Genomic DNA, 16,018 nt, shown 5'->3' on the forward strand with positions numbered 1-16,018 from the left:
ATTTCATTGTATCGTTTAAGGCGTTAAAGGGTCCTGACCCCCCTTAAACGTGTCAAATAAATGTAAAGACTGATTTTTACTTTTTAACGAAAATACTCAGTTTTTTGGTTATACTGTCTTTTAGTTCAAACATTCCATTTGTTTATATTATCGAGTAAATAAAAATTTTAAAACATTTAGTAAAACTAATATTTTTTAAAGATGTTTTCAAAACAAAAAGAAAGAAAGAAAACGAGTTCTCAACAGTTTTTTTTTATTTTTACATTTTATATAATCAATATTAAATATACAGCAACAGTATTTAAAAGTCACGTTATCTGCAACAAAACATATAAACACATCTAAATTTAAATTTTATACTTTGGTAAGGCACTTTGTGATTAAACAACAGGAGATTCCTTGCGATGCAGAGAAAAAAAAAACTACTCTTATCTACAATACTGACTTGAATAGGCTAAGCTAAAAGCACATGAAATACAGCATAATTGAGAAAAAAGTACAATAAAGAGAGATTTAAACTCGAACAAATCTAATTAAAACAAGAATTATAAAAATATGTATGAAGAGCCACACTTTTTTCAAAGCTGACATTTGTACATCAAACTGTTTCTTATTATTTTCTTCAGATAGCTACTTCGCTAGTTTTCAGAATTTCAATTAAATAACAGCTTAATGCACATAAACATGTTGTTGTCTTACACAAAAATTGTAGGTTTTTTCGTCAACAATGCTTTCCGAAATAATTTTAAAATGTGGCTTATCATTAACTCCTCCTCATACATGTTGAAAGTAAATGATTTGAATAAAACTTTCAGTGAAAGAAACATCCTTCCATTTCAAACCATTATTTTGCGCAGTTAGTAAATATTTGAGGAGAATTTATAATTGTATGTTAGACTCTATTTATATTTTTAGTATCTAATATAGCTTAGAGGAAATACATGGTTTAATAGAAATATTAAATACAAAACGTAAAAGAAAATGGTTTTGTTGAGTTTGGTCTGCATCCAACATTTTAATAATCAGACAGATTTATACGGATATTTAAAAAATTTTATTTCTGCATTACTTTATGTTAGTTTATGTTCACATTAAGCTTCAAGATTATATACGCACTAGATCCAATATTTTAATAACACGCATTTAAAAAATATTAATACTTTTAAAATTTTGATTTTCGCATTATTTTATATTAAATTTTATACTTAATAATAAGATGCTGTATACATTTTAATAATAAGACAATAGAAAAAAAAACAGATACTTTTAAAATTTTGATTTTTGCATTATTTTATATTATATTTTACATTTTATAATAAGATGCAGGCTATATTTTAATAAGAAGCACAATAGAAAAATATGGATACTTTGAACATTTTGATTTTCTTATTATTTTATATTAAATTTCACATTTAATAATAAGAAGCTGGGTACATTTTAATAATAAGACATTCTAAAAAAAACGGATACTTTTACAATTTTGATTTTTGCATTTTTTTTATAAAAAAAATTTCATTTAATAATAAGATGCAGGCTACATTTTAATAAGATCAATGAAAAATATGGATACTCTAAACATTTTGATTTTTGCATTATTTTATAATAAATTTTTCATTTATAATAAGATGCTGGATATATTTTAATAATAAGACATTCTAAAAAATATAGATACTTTTAATATTTTGATTTTTGCATTATTTTGTATTAGAAGAAATTCCAATTACTCGGTTAATTGGTGCTCTTAGAACTAACGCCAGAATTTTCATGTGGCTATGGTGTACGTCCTATACATTCAAATACAATATTTGTTTCTATTACAGCTATTAATTTGTTTCTAACTTTAACTTTGGATAAAAATATCACATGAATAATTTATTTCCATGTTAACACTTTTATTTTAAAAATCATATGGAGGATACAAATGTTTGCTTAACCAAAAAAAAAAAAAAAAATGATAATGAAATCATGTTACTACAACCATTTACTAAATTATGACTTATCCTCGAATGATGACGCAAGAGTTAAAATCAACTCAATACAGCTTTTTCAAACATTATTATTATTGTTAATCAGTTATCTGTTTCATTTTTAATTAATTTCATTAAAATTAAATTTTCAGTTTTTTCTTATAATTTTATGTTAAAAATTAAATATTTTTAAAAGTAAAACAAAACAAACATGCATTAAAAAATATTTTTTCAATGCCTTAAATTTTTAATGAAATATAATTCAGCAACAAATTAAAGAGGAGACTGTTGTATTTTTCTTCTATAAGACGCCAAAAATAATAACAAATAATTAAAAGCCCACTCAATTAAAAATAGCTTTTTTATATTACATAAAAATTAAGTTGCTTTTTGACTATTTTAGTAAAAATTGTGGGCATGCGTTGTTTCCAAACTATTTAACCGAATTTAAATGCCGACTAGAATTTCTGAAAGTAGAATTAACTGATTTGACAAATAACGACAGAAAAACATTTCTTTAAAAAAATTAATAAAAAAAAGATGAAAAAAAAGTTTATTCATCATGAAGTTGATTCTAGAAATAAAATATTACATTGATATATGACCTATTACAAGTTAAACATACCTTAAATACGAAAGTCTAACATTATTTGATAACAGTTTATACGATAAAATAATTTAATTATTTTTCTAAAGATAAAAGCAAAGAATGAAAAGAAACCAAATGTTAGCACCATTTATATAAACATTTGTAATTGTAAAATTTATTTTTCTAACAGAATTTCGACTTGACTACGACTGTAAATTTTACGTAAATTATTAAAGCATATTTAAAACAGCTTATTAAAACGAGTGAATTTAAAAACAAACGTTGTTTCAATAATCAAATTTCATATCTATGCATACAAACATAGGTAAGGGTTTATTCCATATGCCTTACTGGAAAAGTTTCGGATAACTTTCGAAAGAGATCTTCGCACAAAAACCACCAGATACGAATAAATTTTATATAGAGATGTCTAATTTATCAGGCTGAACTAGATCAATGTCATTCAGCAATCCATCAATTGTTTTCGTGATCCAGTTGCTGATGGAAACTTCTTTGGTGGAAACCAGAAAGAATGGACTTCACACTGAACGAGATCAATGTTCTTCAGTAATCCATCAATTGTTTTCGTGTTCCAGTTGCTGATGAAAACTTCTTTGGTAGAAACCAGAGACAATGGGCTTCATCTGTTGCTATTGGCAACCAATTGATTAATTGATGAATGACTGAAGATAAGATACCTCCAAGTGAAGTCAGTTTGGGCATCTCTATGGCAAGAGGTGAAAAAAGTAAAACGTACATGCTTCAGAGAAAATATAGAGGTATAGAGAAAATAACAAAAACAAATAAACACGAAATTCTCTCATCAAAAACACATCTCCCTACCTCCAATTAATCATACATATTACTCCTCCATAAAAAATAAAATTAAAATACTTTTAATTTAAGAAGGAAAAAAAATGAAAGATTTGGTTGATCGATCACAATTTTCTGGCGATTTTTGGTCTTTATTCTATAAAGCTCATTCTGTTCTTGGGTCTATATCGCCTCTATTTAAGGGACAGAGCTCGAAGTCCAAGACAGGTGCTGAAAATGTAGAGTATGGAATTTACAATACCCAGAGCCTATAAGAAATAAGAAAAAAAATTAGGTTAGATTATAAAATAAAAACAAACGATTTTTTGTGCCATAAATTCGAGGTGTAACTTTTCTTCAACCTTAATGAAGTGCTAAATTTAAAAACTTATTTGTTTATGAGAGTTCATTATTCTAACAACAAAAAGTATCTTTGTCCGCAGGTAGTACACGAATTATATCTAGCTCTTTGACCAGAAGCAGAAAGTTTCTAAAACTGTGACGTACGTCACAGAACAAACGAAGTCTTGCAGAACAATTTGTATCTTGAATAAGTTACAGCGTTTTCCTGGGAAACCCCGTCTACCTGCCTCCGGTAATCCTGCGATCACCATTTTTATCAAGAGAGCTTCTAAAGCAAGCCGTAAAAGAATTAAACTCAGTGATTTCCAATTTCATAAAGTTTATGACTTTTATATTTTCCATTCCCATTCCAGAAGCGATTTGTGAATCGTGGGGATCCACGATTGACAGAATTTTTTCTAAAAGACCAAATGCTTTCGATGGAGATGAAGTTGTTGGAACAACAGACCAGCGAATGTTTGTGTTTGCAAATGGTGCACCATCTGGGAACTTGTCACTTCGAAAGATATTTAAGGCAGCCCTTATTTTAATGTTCGGACCTTCGAATCTGAGGCATTTTATTAATAATTCCTCATCATCATCAGCAAAATTCTGTACTTCAAAAGGGATTGAAAAAGTAACAAATAAAGAATGTTTGCCTTGGTTTAAAAAATAATGTAGTGTATCTGTGTATGATCTTGTATTTTAATGAATGAAAATATAGTATTTTAATGTAAAGTTGACTTTTTTTTTGCTGTGAAATGCTTGCAGAACATTTGTATAAATCCATAAGTCCTGTTGCAGAATATTTGAAAATATTCTGTTTATGGGGCTCTTTGAAACTAGAGCTGAATTTAGCCAAAAATACTTACCCAGAGCTATTATAAAGAGAAATGCAGATTTAGAAGAATTAGGCAAATATATTAACCTAACAATAAAGAGTATCTTTGTTAAAGTAATGCATGTTCTAGTTCTTTAAAAGTAATGCATGTAGTAATGAACTAGATTACATGCATTGTAAAGTAATGCATGTTATCTAGTTCTTTAAAAGTAAAACTAAGTTTTGCCGTACGCTTACCTCAAGCTAATTACATATAGAAATACAGATTTAGAAGAATTAAACAAGTATATTATCCTAACAAGAAAAAGTATATTTTGTGCTTAAGTTATCTATGAATTAGATCTTACTTTTTTTAAAAACTAGATCAGAGTTTTGCCATTAACGCTTACCTAGAACATGGGGAAATAGAGATTTAGAAGGCTTAAACAAATATATTATTCTAACAACAATGTATTTATAAGCAGTAATAACATTACTTACAAACAAACTTTATCTTAGAGCTAAAGTGTTAATAGATCTAGCTTTTTAAAAGTAGAACTGAGTTTTTACGTAAACGCTTACAAGGAAATATGGATTTCGTAGAATTAAACAAATATATTATCCTAACAACAAAGAGTATCTTTGTGCTAAAGTTATATAAGAATTTGATCTTGTTTTTGTTTTTTTTAAACCAGTTGAGTTTTGCCTTAAATATTTACCCAGAGCTAATATTAAAGGAAAATACAGCTTCAGAAAAATTAAGAAAATACATTAGCCCAATAAAAAAATTTTCTTGGTGCTAAAGCTATCAAGTACTAGAACAACGACGAATAAGATTATAAATTATGAAAGAAACTGAGATTAATAACCGTTTTGTATCATAAAAGCATCATTATCAGTGCCACAACACAAAGTGAAGAGTTGATAGTGGTTAATTGATATTGATTGAATTGCTAATGAAAAATTATAATGAACTGACAATGATGATGATAAATTTCTGTTATTTTTTTTTCTTCATTCTGCGCCTATGGATACTGATGAGCACATTTATTAAAGTTGTCTCCGTTAACTAAAGATTATTATGCATTGCTGTTTTATTTTTTAAAAAAATATATTATGCTTCAAATACTTAAACTGTCAACAATTTCTTTTCTTGAACAATTATTGATAATTGGCTCATTTGTATGATTTCATTAATAGGCAATCAGTTATGAAAAAGTTAAATTTGAAGCTGTTAGTTTGAGGCCGGACAGGTATTTCGTACAAGATCAGCAGAGCATCTTAACTTTGTAGAGACTTCTCGGGTTTATGCAATATTTAATTTCCTTCTTATAAAAACATCGCTCGACTAGGAGCCACATATTGGCTAAGTTATTTCATAACCATCTACAGCATATAGACGGAAACGGAAAAAAAATAATAAGGATGATAAAATAGTTTCTTACCCCGGCTGTGATGTAGTATTTTTCATAACGCCTTTGGTATCCAAGAATCACAACTGAAAGTCCCGATGACAAATACAATGATGCTGAGATCAAATGATAAATCACAAACTGAAAAAAACAAACAACTATGATTAAAAATGACAAATATAATTTTAAATTAATTATAACTTTGCTACTTCAAACGCATATATCATTCAGACGCATATATCATTCAGACAGTCAGATGGTCAGAAAATCAAAATTGTTGGATAATTTGAGGCAGTTATCAAGTACGCAAACATTAAACTATAATTAAAATTATTAAAAATGAATCTTTCATGAAATGAATTAGTACGTTAATCTTTCCTTATATTGAGTTTGACAAAGGATAAAGGTATTTTCTGAAATAACATAAGTGTGTGGTGCGTTTGGTTTTTCCCGTTGCTAAGTTGGTTCGATATGGTTTGTGCGACTGCTCTCTTGCTCAGCATCGATACTCACAAATAAGCCATTATGGGTTGTTTAACACTATTTAAAAATAAATGCATCACATGTGGTTTGAGTTCAGTAAAGATACTCAGAAATAAGACATTGTGGTTTGTTTAATACCATTTAAAAATAAATGCATCGCATGAGATTTGAGCGATTGCTCTCTTGCTCAGCATAGATACTCACAAATAAGTACATTGCGGTTTGTTTAACACAATCTAAAAATAAATGAATCGCATGTGGTTTCAGCGATTGCTCTTTTGCACAGCATAGATACTCACAAATAAGACATTGTGGTTGGTTTATTCCTATTTAAAAATAAATGCAACGCATCACGTGATTTATTAATCGTATTATCGAGATTTATAATCAATCAATTTACGAGTTTCACTTCGCGATTTACAATGGCGATATTTAAGAATCAGGTATCGCGAATCGTTTCTCAGAGATTTATTAATCGTGATTCAAAATTCTAGTAGTGATTCAAGTATTATTGCCAAACACAGAGAATCGGAATTTTTAGGTTTAAACGATCCAATAAAGCCATTGCAAATTATCTCCTCACAATGTAATCTAATGTAAATCTAATGTAAATCAAGAGTTGTAATATCGGATAAGCTTGGTCAGATTGCAACGTCTATTGAAAACTTTCACTTCGTTATTTATAGTCAATAAAATTTTTAATTTTAAAATGTTGAAAACATAATCTTTCTAAAGTTAATTCCTTTTTTTACTCAGGATGATTCATGAAATTAATTTTAAAATCTTTTTTTTCTCTTAAAGTTTTTAATCTTTTTTTTCTTTCTTAAGATAATTTAAAAGTTTTTGAAATTTTGAATTAAAACTTTGAACATTTTTATTGAAGTGGTAGAAAGTATTATGTGACATTTTGACGGGCTAAATTGGTTTTAAGAGTTAAGTTATTGTGGTTAGTTGTATTAACATGTTACGTGCACTGACCATAACATCCAACGTGTTATGGTAAACTGAATTTTGTTTTATTCCAAATTATTAAATGGCACAGGTTTCAATGAAAAAAGTAGTTTCGTAACCAACGCTTTTACGAAAGCTGATGCTTCTAAATTCTCAAAAATGCCGATGCTTTTAAATCCCTATTATTTTGATCGACAAAGCTCTTCAATATAAAAAACCAAATTTTCAAAATATAAATTATGCTGCACACATAATAAATTTTTTCTAATTTTCAATTTACAAATAACTTGGCAACGATGTCTACAAACTTAATTGGAATCATAAATTTTCCATTTTTGCATTAAAGTAATTATTTCTTTCTTTAAAAAAACGAACAATTCTGTTTTTAATACAGATTGAAATTTGTTCGCAAAAATTTCATAAAAATTCTTTTTTCATTTTAATTATATAAGACTCATTTCTGAGAACGTAAAAACGTATCACCAATATTTAAAGAAAAGTATTACTTAATTCATCGCATATTTTTCGAAATTAAGAAATTAATTCAGAAATTGAGAGTGTAATTAAAGATAAAGACAGATTAGATAAAGATTAAAGATAAAGAAGAAATTAAGAAATTAATTAAGAAATTGAGAATGTAATTAAAGATAAAGACAGATTAGATAAAGATTAAAGATAGAGAAGAAATTAAAAAATTAATTAAGAAATTAAGAGAATTTGCAGACTTGGTCGATTATCTCTTGAACTACTGGACCAATTTTAATGTAATTTGATATGTGCATACATTGATACAATACAAAACAAATAACGATTCAACAATTGTAATACATATGCGTGATCGTACGTAACACTCGTTGGAGTCGGAAGGTATGAAATTATCACAGGCCAATTCAGGCCAATTGCCACAGGAAACGATAAACTGCCTTGTTTCAAGTATGAAATCACGCTGCAAGGCCTGTATACGAGGGTTGCTATTTATATTTCTGGCCTTGGCAACAGTAAGTGTTGCTAGGCGACCGCAGACGATTTTAATCGAAAGTTTGATATTTTTAAACATAAATTCAGCAGACGATTTACCATTATAGCTTCATTTGTGTTGTTGACAGTAAATTGAAAAGTTCTTCTCTTTCAAAAAATGGAATTGAATCGTGAACATTTTCGTGCCATTATTTTTCATAACTTTCGACGTGGATTGTCAAGACAAGAGTGCTTCGATGAACTTAATTCTTTATTCAGCGATAAAGCGCCATCCTACAGCACTGTAAAAAATTGGTATAACGAATTTAATCGTGGTCGATGTTCGATCCAGGACGAATCCCGTGCAGGTCGTCCAAAATCCGTTGTTGTGCCAGAAAAGATCGATGCTGTGCGTGAACTGATAAAGCAAGATCGTCATGTGACATACCGTGAGATAGAGGCGTCTTTGGACATTAGTATGACTAGCATCAATAAAATATTGCATGAACATTTGAGCGTAAAAAAAATTTGTTCGCGTTGGATCCCGCATAATCTGACAAACGCTCAAAAAAAGGCTCGTGTCGATTGGTGCAAGGAAATGTTGGAAAAATACGTTCAAGGTACATCAAAGGCTGTGTATAACATCTACACAGGTGACGAATCATGGATCTATGCATATGAGCCGGAAACAAAACAGCAATCAACTGTATGGGTCTTCCAAGACGAGGCAAAACCAACAAAAGTTGTTCGAGGAAGAAGCACATGGAAACAAATGATTGCCTGTTTCTTCGGCATCAACGGTCATGTGGCAACAGTGGCGTTAGAGCAATGCAGGACGGTCAATTTTGAATGGTACACGACCATTTGTTTGCCAGAAGTCATCGGAGAAATTCGAAAAAAGCAGAAGAACAGGCGAATCATTCTTCATCATGACAATGCGAGCTCTCACACATCGACTCAAACAAAAGCATTACTGACGGAGCGAAAGATCGAACTGATGGGTCATCCGCCGTACAGCCCTGATTTGGCACCCAATGACTTCTTCTTATTCCCACACATCAAAAATAAATTACGTGGACAACGATTTTCGACCCCCGAAGAAGCGGTTGATGCATTCAAAACGCATGTTTTGGAGTTACCTCAATCGGACTGGAAAAAGTGCTTGGTTCAAACGCATGCAAAAGTGTATTGATCATCATGGAGAATATTTTGAAAAACAATGAAACCAATTTCGATCCTACATATTTGTTTTTTCGTTATTAGACCAGAAATATAAATAGCAACCCTCGTATCTGTAAGAGGGGACCATACCCCCTATTAACCCATTTTTTAAAAATTTATTCTGCAACAGCTGTTTCATACCTTCCGATTCAATGAGTGTTAAGCACGATCATGAGCGTGTATTACAATTGTTGAATGGTTATTTGTTTTGTATTGTATCACTCTTTGTACGTATCAAATAACATTAAAATCGGTCCAGTAGTTCTAGAGAAAATAGATCGAGTCTGCAAATTCTCTTAATTTCTGACACCAGTGTACGTTATCTCAAAAAATTAAATGTAATCAACCGCGAAATATTGAGTTTTGAGGTATGCCTTAATCTCTTTCAAAAATCGCCGATACATTGATGAAAAAAGAAAACCAGTTTTACTGATAAGTTTCCTCTTAAGACAAAGACATCATGATAACTTTGAATACTTTGTTTTCGAAGACACACGGATGACAGGTAGGAAAGTAATTCGAATTCGTTTCCCAGACGCCAGACAATATATATTTTTATTCGAGGTAGTCAATCAAAATTAATAATAAAAAAAAGGGAATAAAATGCGCAATCTGATATAAATTTGCTATGATTCCATGATGTAAGTTATACGAATGATAAAAAGTATCTGCATTTAAATTTAATAGTTTAATAAATTGTCGATTAAACACCGAAGTGTAATTGTTGAGTTTTTAACGCGAACAAATTGTTGCATTTGAGAGCCTTGACGAAGCTAGAATGAAAAAAAAAATGAAAAAAAGGTTTACAGTAAAGCTAAAAAAGGAGATTTTCTGTAAAGTATTTTGTGTGTCTTCACTCAATCTTTAAGGAAACAAGTTTGGCATACAAATATTTTTACTAAGTTGAAAAAGGATATTGAAGGAAGGGCCTTTTGATGCCAACTAGTGAAATGAAAATACAGCGTTTGCCGTAAAGTTGCCTGCTATCTGAGAATATATTACTTAACTTTTAAATGACATTCTTTAAATATATGCAAGTATTATTTTTTGTCGAATATCGAGCATCAACAATTATTCTATTACACATGATGTTAAAGCTTGTAATATTGGAATGAATGTACAAAAATGTATTTATTTAATGTAATAACTGTAGGTTATGTAATTTGTAGGGCACTGGGCCCATGTCCAAGAGGTAGTAGGTTTGATCCCCGCCGGACGATCAAAAAATGCGCAGTACTCAGTAGCTGATTTATCATAAGGCCTGAGAGGAACAGTCCTAGGGCCTCCATATTTCTGGAGGGCCCTTAAATATTACAAATATATTTTATTTGTGTTTTCACTTAATTGTCCATTAGAAATATTTTTTAATGGGTTCGATCCAAGCCGGCCGAATGTAATGGTGAAGTAAATGGTGACTGATACATGTTAAATTTGTCGGGTCACAAATTCCTCTATGTTCCTATAACAAATCATACTTCTAGGGGTACTAACCCAGGAGTTTCCTTGTCTTCTAGGTCAAAATGACAAGACTACAGAGTTGAACATTGGTAGCCGTAAACTCAAAATTGGGTCAAACGACGGTCATAAAATAACATAAACTGTAATAGCTGGGGCCGTTATGGCTCAGCGGATAGAGCGCTTGCCGTCCAATGAGGTAAACCGGGTTCGATTCCCAGCGATGGCTGATTGATACGAATTGCGTATCCGGCTTGCACCGGTCACAGTGGTGACGTAAAATATCCTCAGTGGTAAACGGATTATGGGTTAGAGTCCCTTTGCCGTCAGCTTAACCATGAGAGGTTTTCGTAGTTTTCCTCTTCATGTAACGCAAATGCGGATTAGTTCCATCACAAAGTCATGCACGATGGCAAATGTCTCCCAATACTTGATCCAGGAGTTCCGTTGTCTTCTGTATAAGGTTCAAAATTACAAGGTTACGGAGTTGAACATCAGTAGACGTAAAAACAAAAAATTGGGTCGGCTGTTCAAAGACGGTTGTAAAGTAAAATGCAATAGCTGAAACCTGACTCTTAAAAGTAATTGTCCAGATTGATATCTACCCGGAACATAATTAAGTAATTGTTGAGTCATCTCTTGAAGCGAAATAAATGGAACATAAAATTTAAAAACAATTGTTCAGAGACATCGCAATGGCATAATTATTTAAAATAATTAATTGGAATGATGTTTTAAATTGATATACCAGGAACATAATTTTTAATAACATCTGTTGAAACTTTAGAAAAACTCTAGAAACGAAACAGATGGAACATGATTGGGGCGAGGAAAGGAAGCGAGAGAAACGCGAGCAAAATTCTGTTACGTTACGTTAAAATTCACGTTACGCGTTCTGTTTACGTTAGTAATTTGAAGCTTAGTGAGCTCAGGTATACCGTAAAGTACAAAACGTTAAAACATTTTTTACAAAATAAACAAAAATGAACTAAAGAATGTGTGCAGGATTCCTCAGGATTACACAGCATAGGAAAGGATTCCTGCTTTAATTTGTTCTCATTTCGGTATTTTGAAAATATCAGCTCTTGAAACTCCATGGTTTACATTGTGAGGATAGAGTTATCGACCATGCCAATCTTCAGTCAAAAGGTACCCCAAGATTAAATTTGTCAGTTAGCTGCCTAGTGATTTAATGTTTAATAATTGTAGTGGTAGTTACGCCACAATACTCCAGCACCAAAATATTATCAGGGATAGAATTCGATGAACGGATACGATTACCGTATTTGCGAAAAACAGAGAGAGCTGTATTAAGTTCACCAGATTTTGAGAGCTTGTTTTGAGATCTGCATAAAGTTCACCGAGTTTTGAGCGTTTGTCGTATCCTGAGAGCTGAATTTAAGTTCATGATTGTGTGTGGTCTCTCCTGTGTAGCTATTAGCATTCGAGTGCATACAGGATCCCGTTGTGTGTATTATGAGACTGAGAAGCAACAGCTCGAGGAAGACAGGAACGAAGTCACAGATAGCATGTCAACTTTTCACTGTGCACCACCCAGCAAAGTGGCCGTTACTTTAGATGTAAGCGAGTTCACATCACGTCCGTAGGCCACATATGTGGGGAAAGAGCATTCAACAATGTCAACCTTCATCCATAATAAAGTACACCAATATTCAATTGAGTTAGCCTGCGTTATATACTAGTGATTTGATGTTAATAATTGTAGTGGTAGTTACGCCACAACTTGAATTTCCTTTTTTTCTATACTTTAAATTTCAAATTACTAATGTAGAAAAAACAGCCGACCGGCCTGTGGAGGGGGCAGGGAACATCAGAAAGGTTCTGGATTCGAATCCCCGGCAAGGTATGGATGTTCTTTCCTTCTCTGTACTATCTGTCCTTACTGTGGGAGCGACGCTGGCCCACCTAATATGGTGCCCCTGTAAGAGAGGTCAACAAAATCGCCCTGCAGATGCCTGAATTGACGGATGTTAACACAGGAGGGCATTTTCCATGAAGGAATATTTCTGTGGTATAGCGTCATCTTAAAATTATTAAGCCTTAGAAACGAAACGTGTTGACATACGATTTTCTTAAAGTAATTGTTGAAACTTTATCTAGAAATGAAAAAAAAACGATTCTATAAACTATTTAATGTTGTTAAGACTCATTTCTAAAAAAAAAAAAAATGATAAGTATTTATATCAAGAAATAGTGAGTCTAAACGAGAATTAAATAAGTATAACCTAACGTATGACTTACAAAGAGAGATTTTGGAACGTAATAAAAACTTCTTGCAGAAAGGATCGAAGAAAGGAGGAGTAGAAAGGTGGTGATGAGACAACCATAAGCGATCATCATGAGGGCTGTGGATTCACCGAAAGAAATGAAGGCTGCAACTGTAAATTCATTTTCAGACAGTACTGCCTGTGCCTGGTAGCTCCCCATGTCTGCAACTAGACCTATCGTTATGGCACCGAGTACCTGAAATAAAAATTAAATTTTCATTTCCATCACCTGAAAAATTTACATGATAATGAAGAAAAAGAAATAACACTGATCATTTTCAGTTCTCTAAAGGTGTCTACACACAGAACGCAACAGCGATGCGAAACACGATTTTTCTCCTCTGTTGCAGTGTGTCTGTTGCAAGTGATTGCAAGTACCTTCACACCGCATGCGACAACAAACCTGTTTCCTGGCTAGCGCTTATGCGCATTTTTCTTCTGTATTTAGTTTTTGTTTCATAGCTCATTTTATCGTTGTTTTTTGTATTTATAAAATTATTTTATATCTATATGTATTATTTTTTATATTTGTATTACTTTATGATTTCAGTACAAGATTCTTCATAAATTGCCGAAATAAACTTTGCGTCACATTTTTACAAATATTGTATCAATAAGACCAAAATTATAAAAAAAATAAATAAATAATATTATGTATATAAAATTATTTATTTATTTTTCATAATTTTTGTCTTATAATTTTGTCTTCTAATTTTTAATACTTAACTAGTCTTTTTATGGGAAAAAAATGCATTTTTCCTGTATAATTTCTTCCTGCTATAACACGCATTTTTATTTTGTTAAATAAATTAAATTACTGGAATATTAAATAATTCAAATAAATAAAGTCAGGAAAAATGAAAAACAGAAATTATTTTACTATCAAAAGTCTTGTTAGGAAAAATATTTTTTTTCCAGAACATTATTGTGAACAATATTTTGAATATTATAAATATATCATGTTTGCAACCTGACATTTTATATAGAAGTGATAAAAAGAATTTTATTTCCATATGCAAATGCTTCAATATAGTTTTTTCTTACATTCGCAAGTTGATAGGAATTTATGAGATTAATATTTCACTTCACGGAATTTCTGAGCCACTTACACAACATTTTAAAATGGACACTTTTTATTATTTAGTGACAGAATTTATTATTTAGTACAATGATGTGTGGGTATTTTTCTTTTTCCATTTATGTTTTAATTTTGCATAAAATTAGATTTTCTAAAAATTGTAAAAAAAAAAAAAAGATTACATCACGTTTTAAAATGCTAGATTTCTTTCCTGCTGAATGGTACTGTAGCATTAAGCCAGGCATAGTCAGTCTGACAGAATCACTGGTAGCTTTTATAACACTCCAAATAAAAGTTCCTACAACTATCAACGATAAACACATGAAGCCTATAGCATAACAGCGAAATATAATAAAAATTTTATGAGTAATTTCCCTTCTGGAATCTGGTCCATTCACTTAATTGGCGAAAAATTCGAAATATGTTCCTTATCTTTCTTGATTTTTTGAACTCCCGAAAGTTTCTCAGAGCAATTAAATCAAATTATTATTTTTGTTTCTATGAAAATATTTAAGTAGGAATAAAAGGCGTTTTTTTTTTCATCATTTCTGTATACTATACCCAATTTTATCCGATAATGATGAACAATACCGAGTCTTAGTATACTTCCATAGAATAACCAATTTACACTAAAAAAAATACGACTTCTTTTTGTTCTTTAAAAATGCTTTATTTTTTAAGCTAAAGATCGATCTGATTTTATGCAAATAAAAATTTAAGCGATTCTGTTTATGAAGTTGATTATGAAAAGAAAATTTAAAGACCTGGTTTTGTGCCATTGTCGTATTTATAAAATTTTATATAAACAAAATTTCGTATGAAATTTTCCAAAACATTTTATTCAAAATTTCAGTTTTTGTAATAATTGCCCATTGATGGTCTCCTCATTAACCAAGAGTAGAATTGAATTGGAAATAATTTTTGTTACAATTAATGACAGTTTCAACTACTAATTAAAAAACGTTGCCTTTTTGTCTTTAGCGTTTGCTTAGCATTTCTTTATGAAACATAATTTTTCGAAAATCTTTTTTAATAAAACAAACGTTCTAAATTTTTAATCATAATTACTTTTTAATAGCGAATAAAAAATAAAATTTGTTCTTCTAAAAAAATATATAATTAAAAATAATTAAATAAAAATAATTAATTAAAAAATACTGTTTTCTAATCTTTTATCAACGCTAAATAGTCGCCACCTTTTCCTTATTTCGCTGAACATTTTATTTTCATTTTTTAATGATTCAAGAGTAACGCTTTAATTTTTTATTCATGGTTTAATAAAATCACTTTAAAGTTATCTGAACTAGTATAAAAAGTTCAATATTCAAACAGTTTGATATATTTAATTCAAAATACTTTTAAAGAATTAAATAAGGAAAAGTATCTATTCAATGCATTTTTCATAATTAACAAAGCGCACTAAAATAGCTTGAACCTAAGTGAGATTAGCAGATTAATCCCACTTTCGAATTTTGAAAATTTATCTTAGGAACATATGAAGTTAGAAACACTGTTTCTAAATCAAGACCATCAATATATGTTTTTAAATATTTTTAATAAATGTTTTTAAAAATTTATATTATTTTATATATATTTAATAAAAATTTCAAATAAGATTTATGTAAATAAGAACATTTAAAAT

General features: G+C 30.3%; 1 protein-coding gene across 1 annotated transcript; it reads right to left on the minus strand.

Annotated features, from left to right (window-relative positions):
* Positions 1 to 233: 233 nt before the first annotated feature.
* Positions 234 to 13,488, minus strand: LOC107439670 (uncharacterized; the record flags this gene model as incomplete). Its single annotated transcript, XM_043054345.2, is given in 3 exon segments — positions 234 to 3,638; positions 5,977 to 6,084; positions 13,273 to 13,488. Coding segments are annotated over 3 exon segments (399 nt in total), but the record flags the coding sequence as incomplete, so codon positions are not given.
* Between the last annotated feature and the right edge of the window lie 2,530 nt (positions 13,489 to 16,018).

This window comes from Parasteatoda tepidariorum, chromosome 4, assembly GCF_043381705.1.
Source record: "Parasteatoda tepidariorum isolate YZ-2023 chromosome 4, CAS_Ptep_4.0, whole genome shotgun sequence".
Taxonomy (NCBI): Eukaryota; Metazoa; Arthropoda; class Arachnida; order Araneae; family Theridiidae; genus Parasteatoda; species Parasteatoda tepidariorum.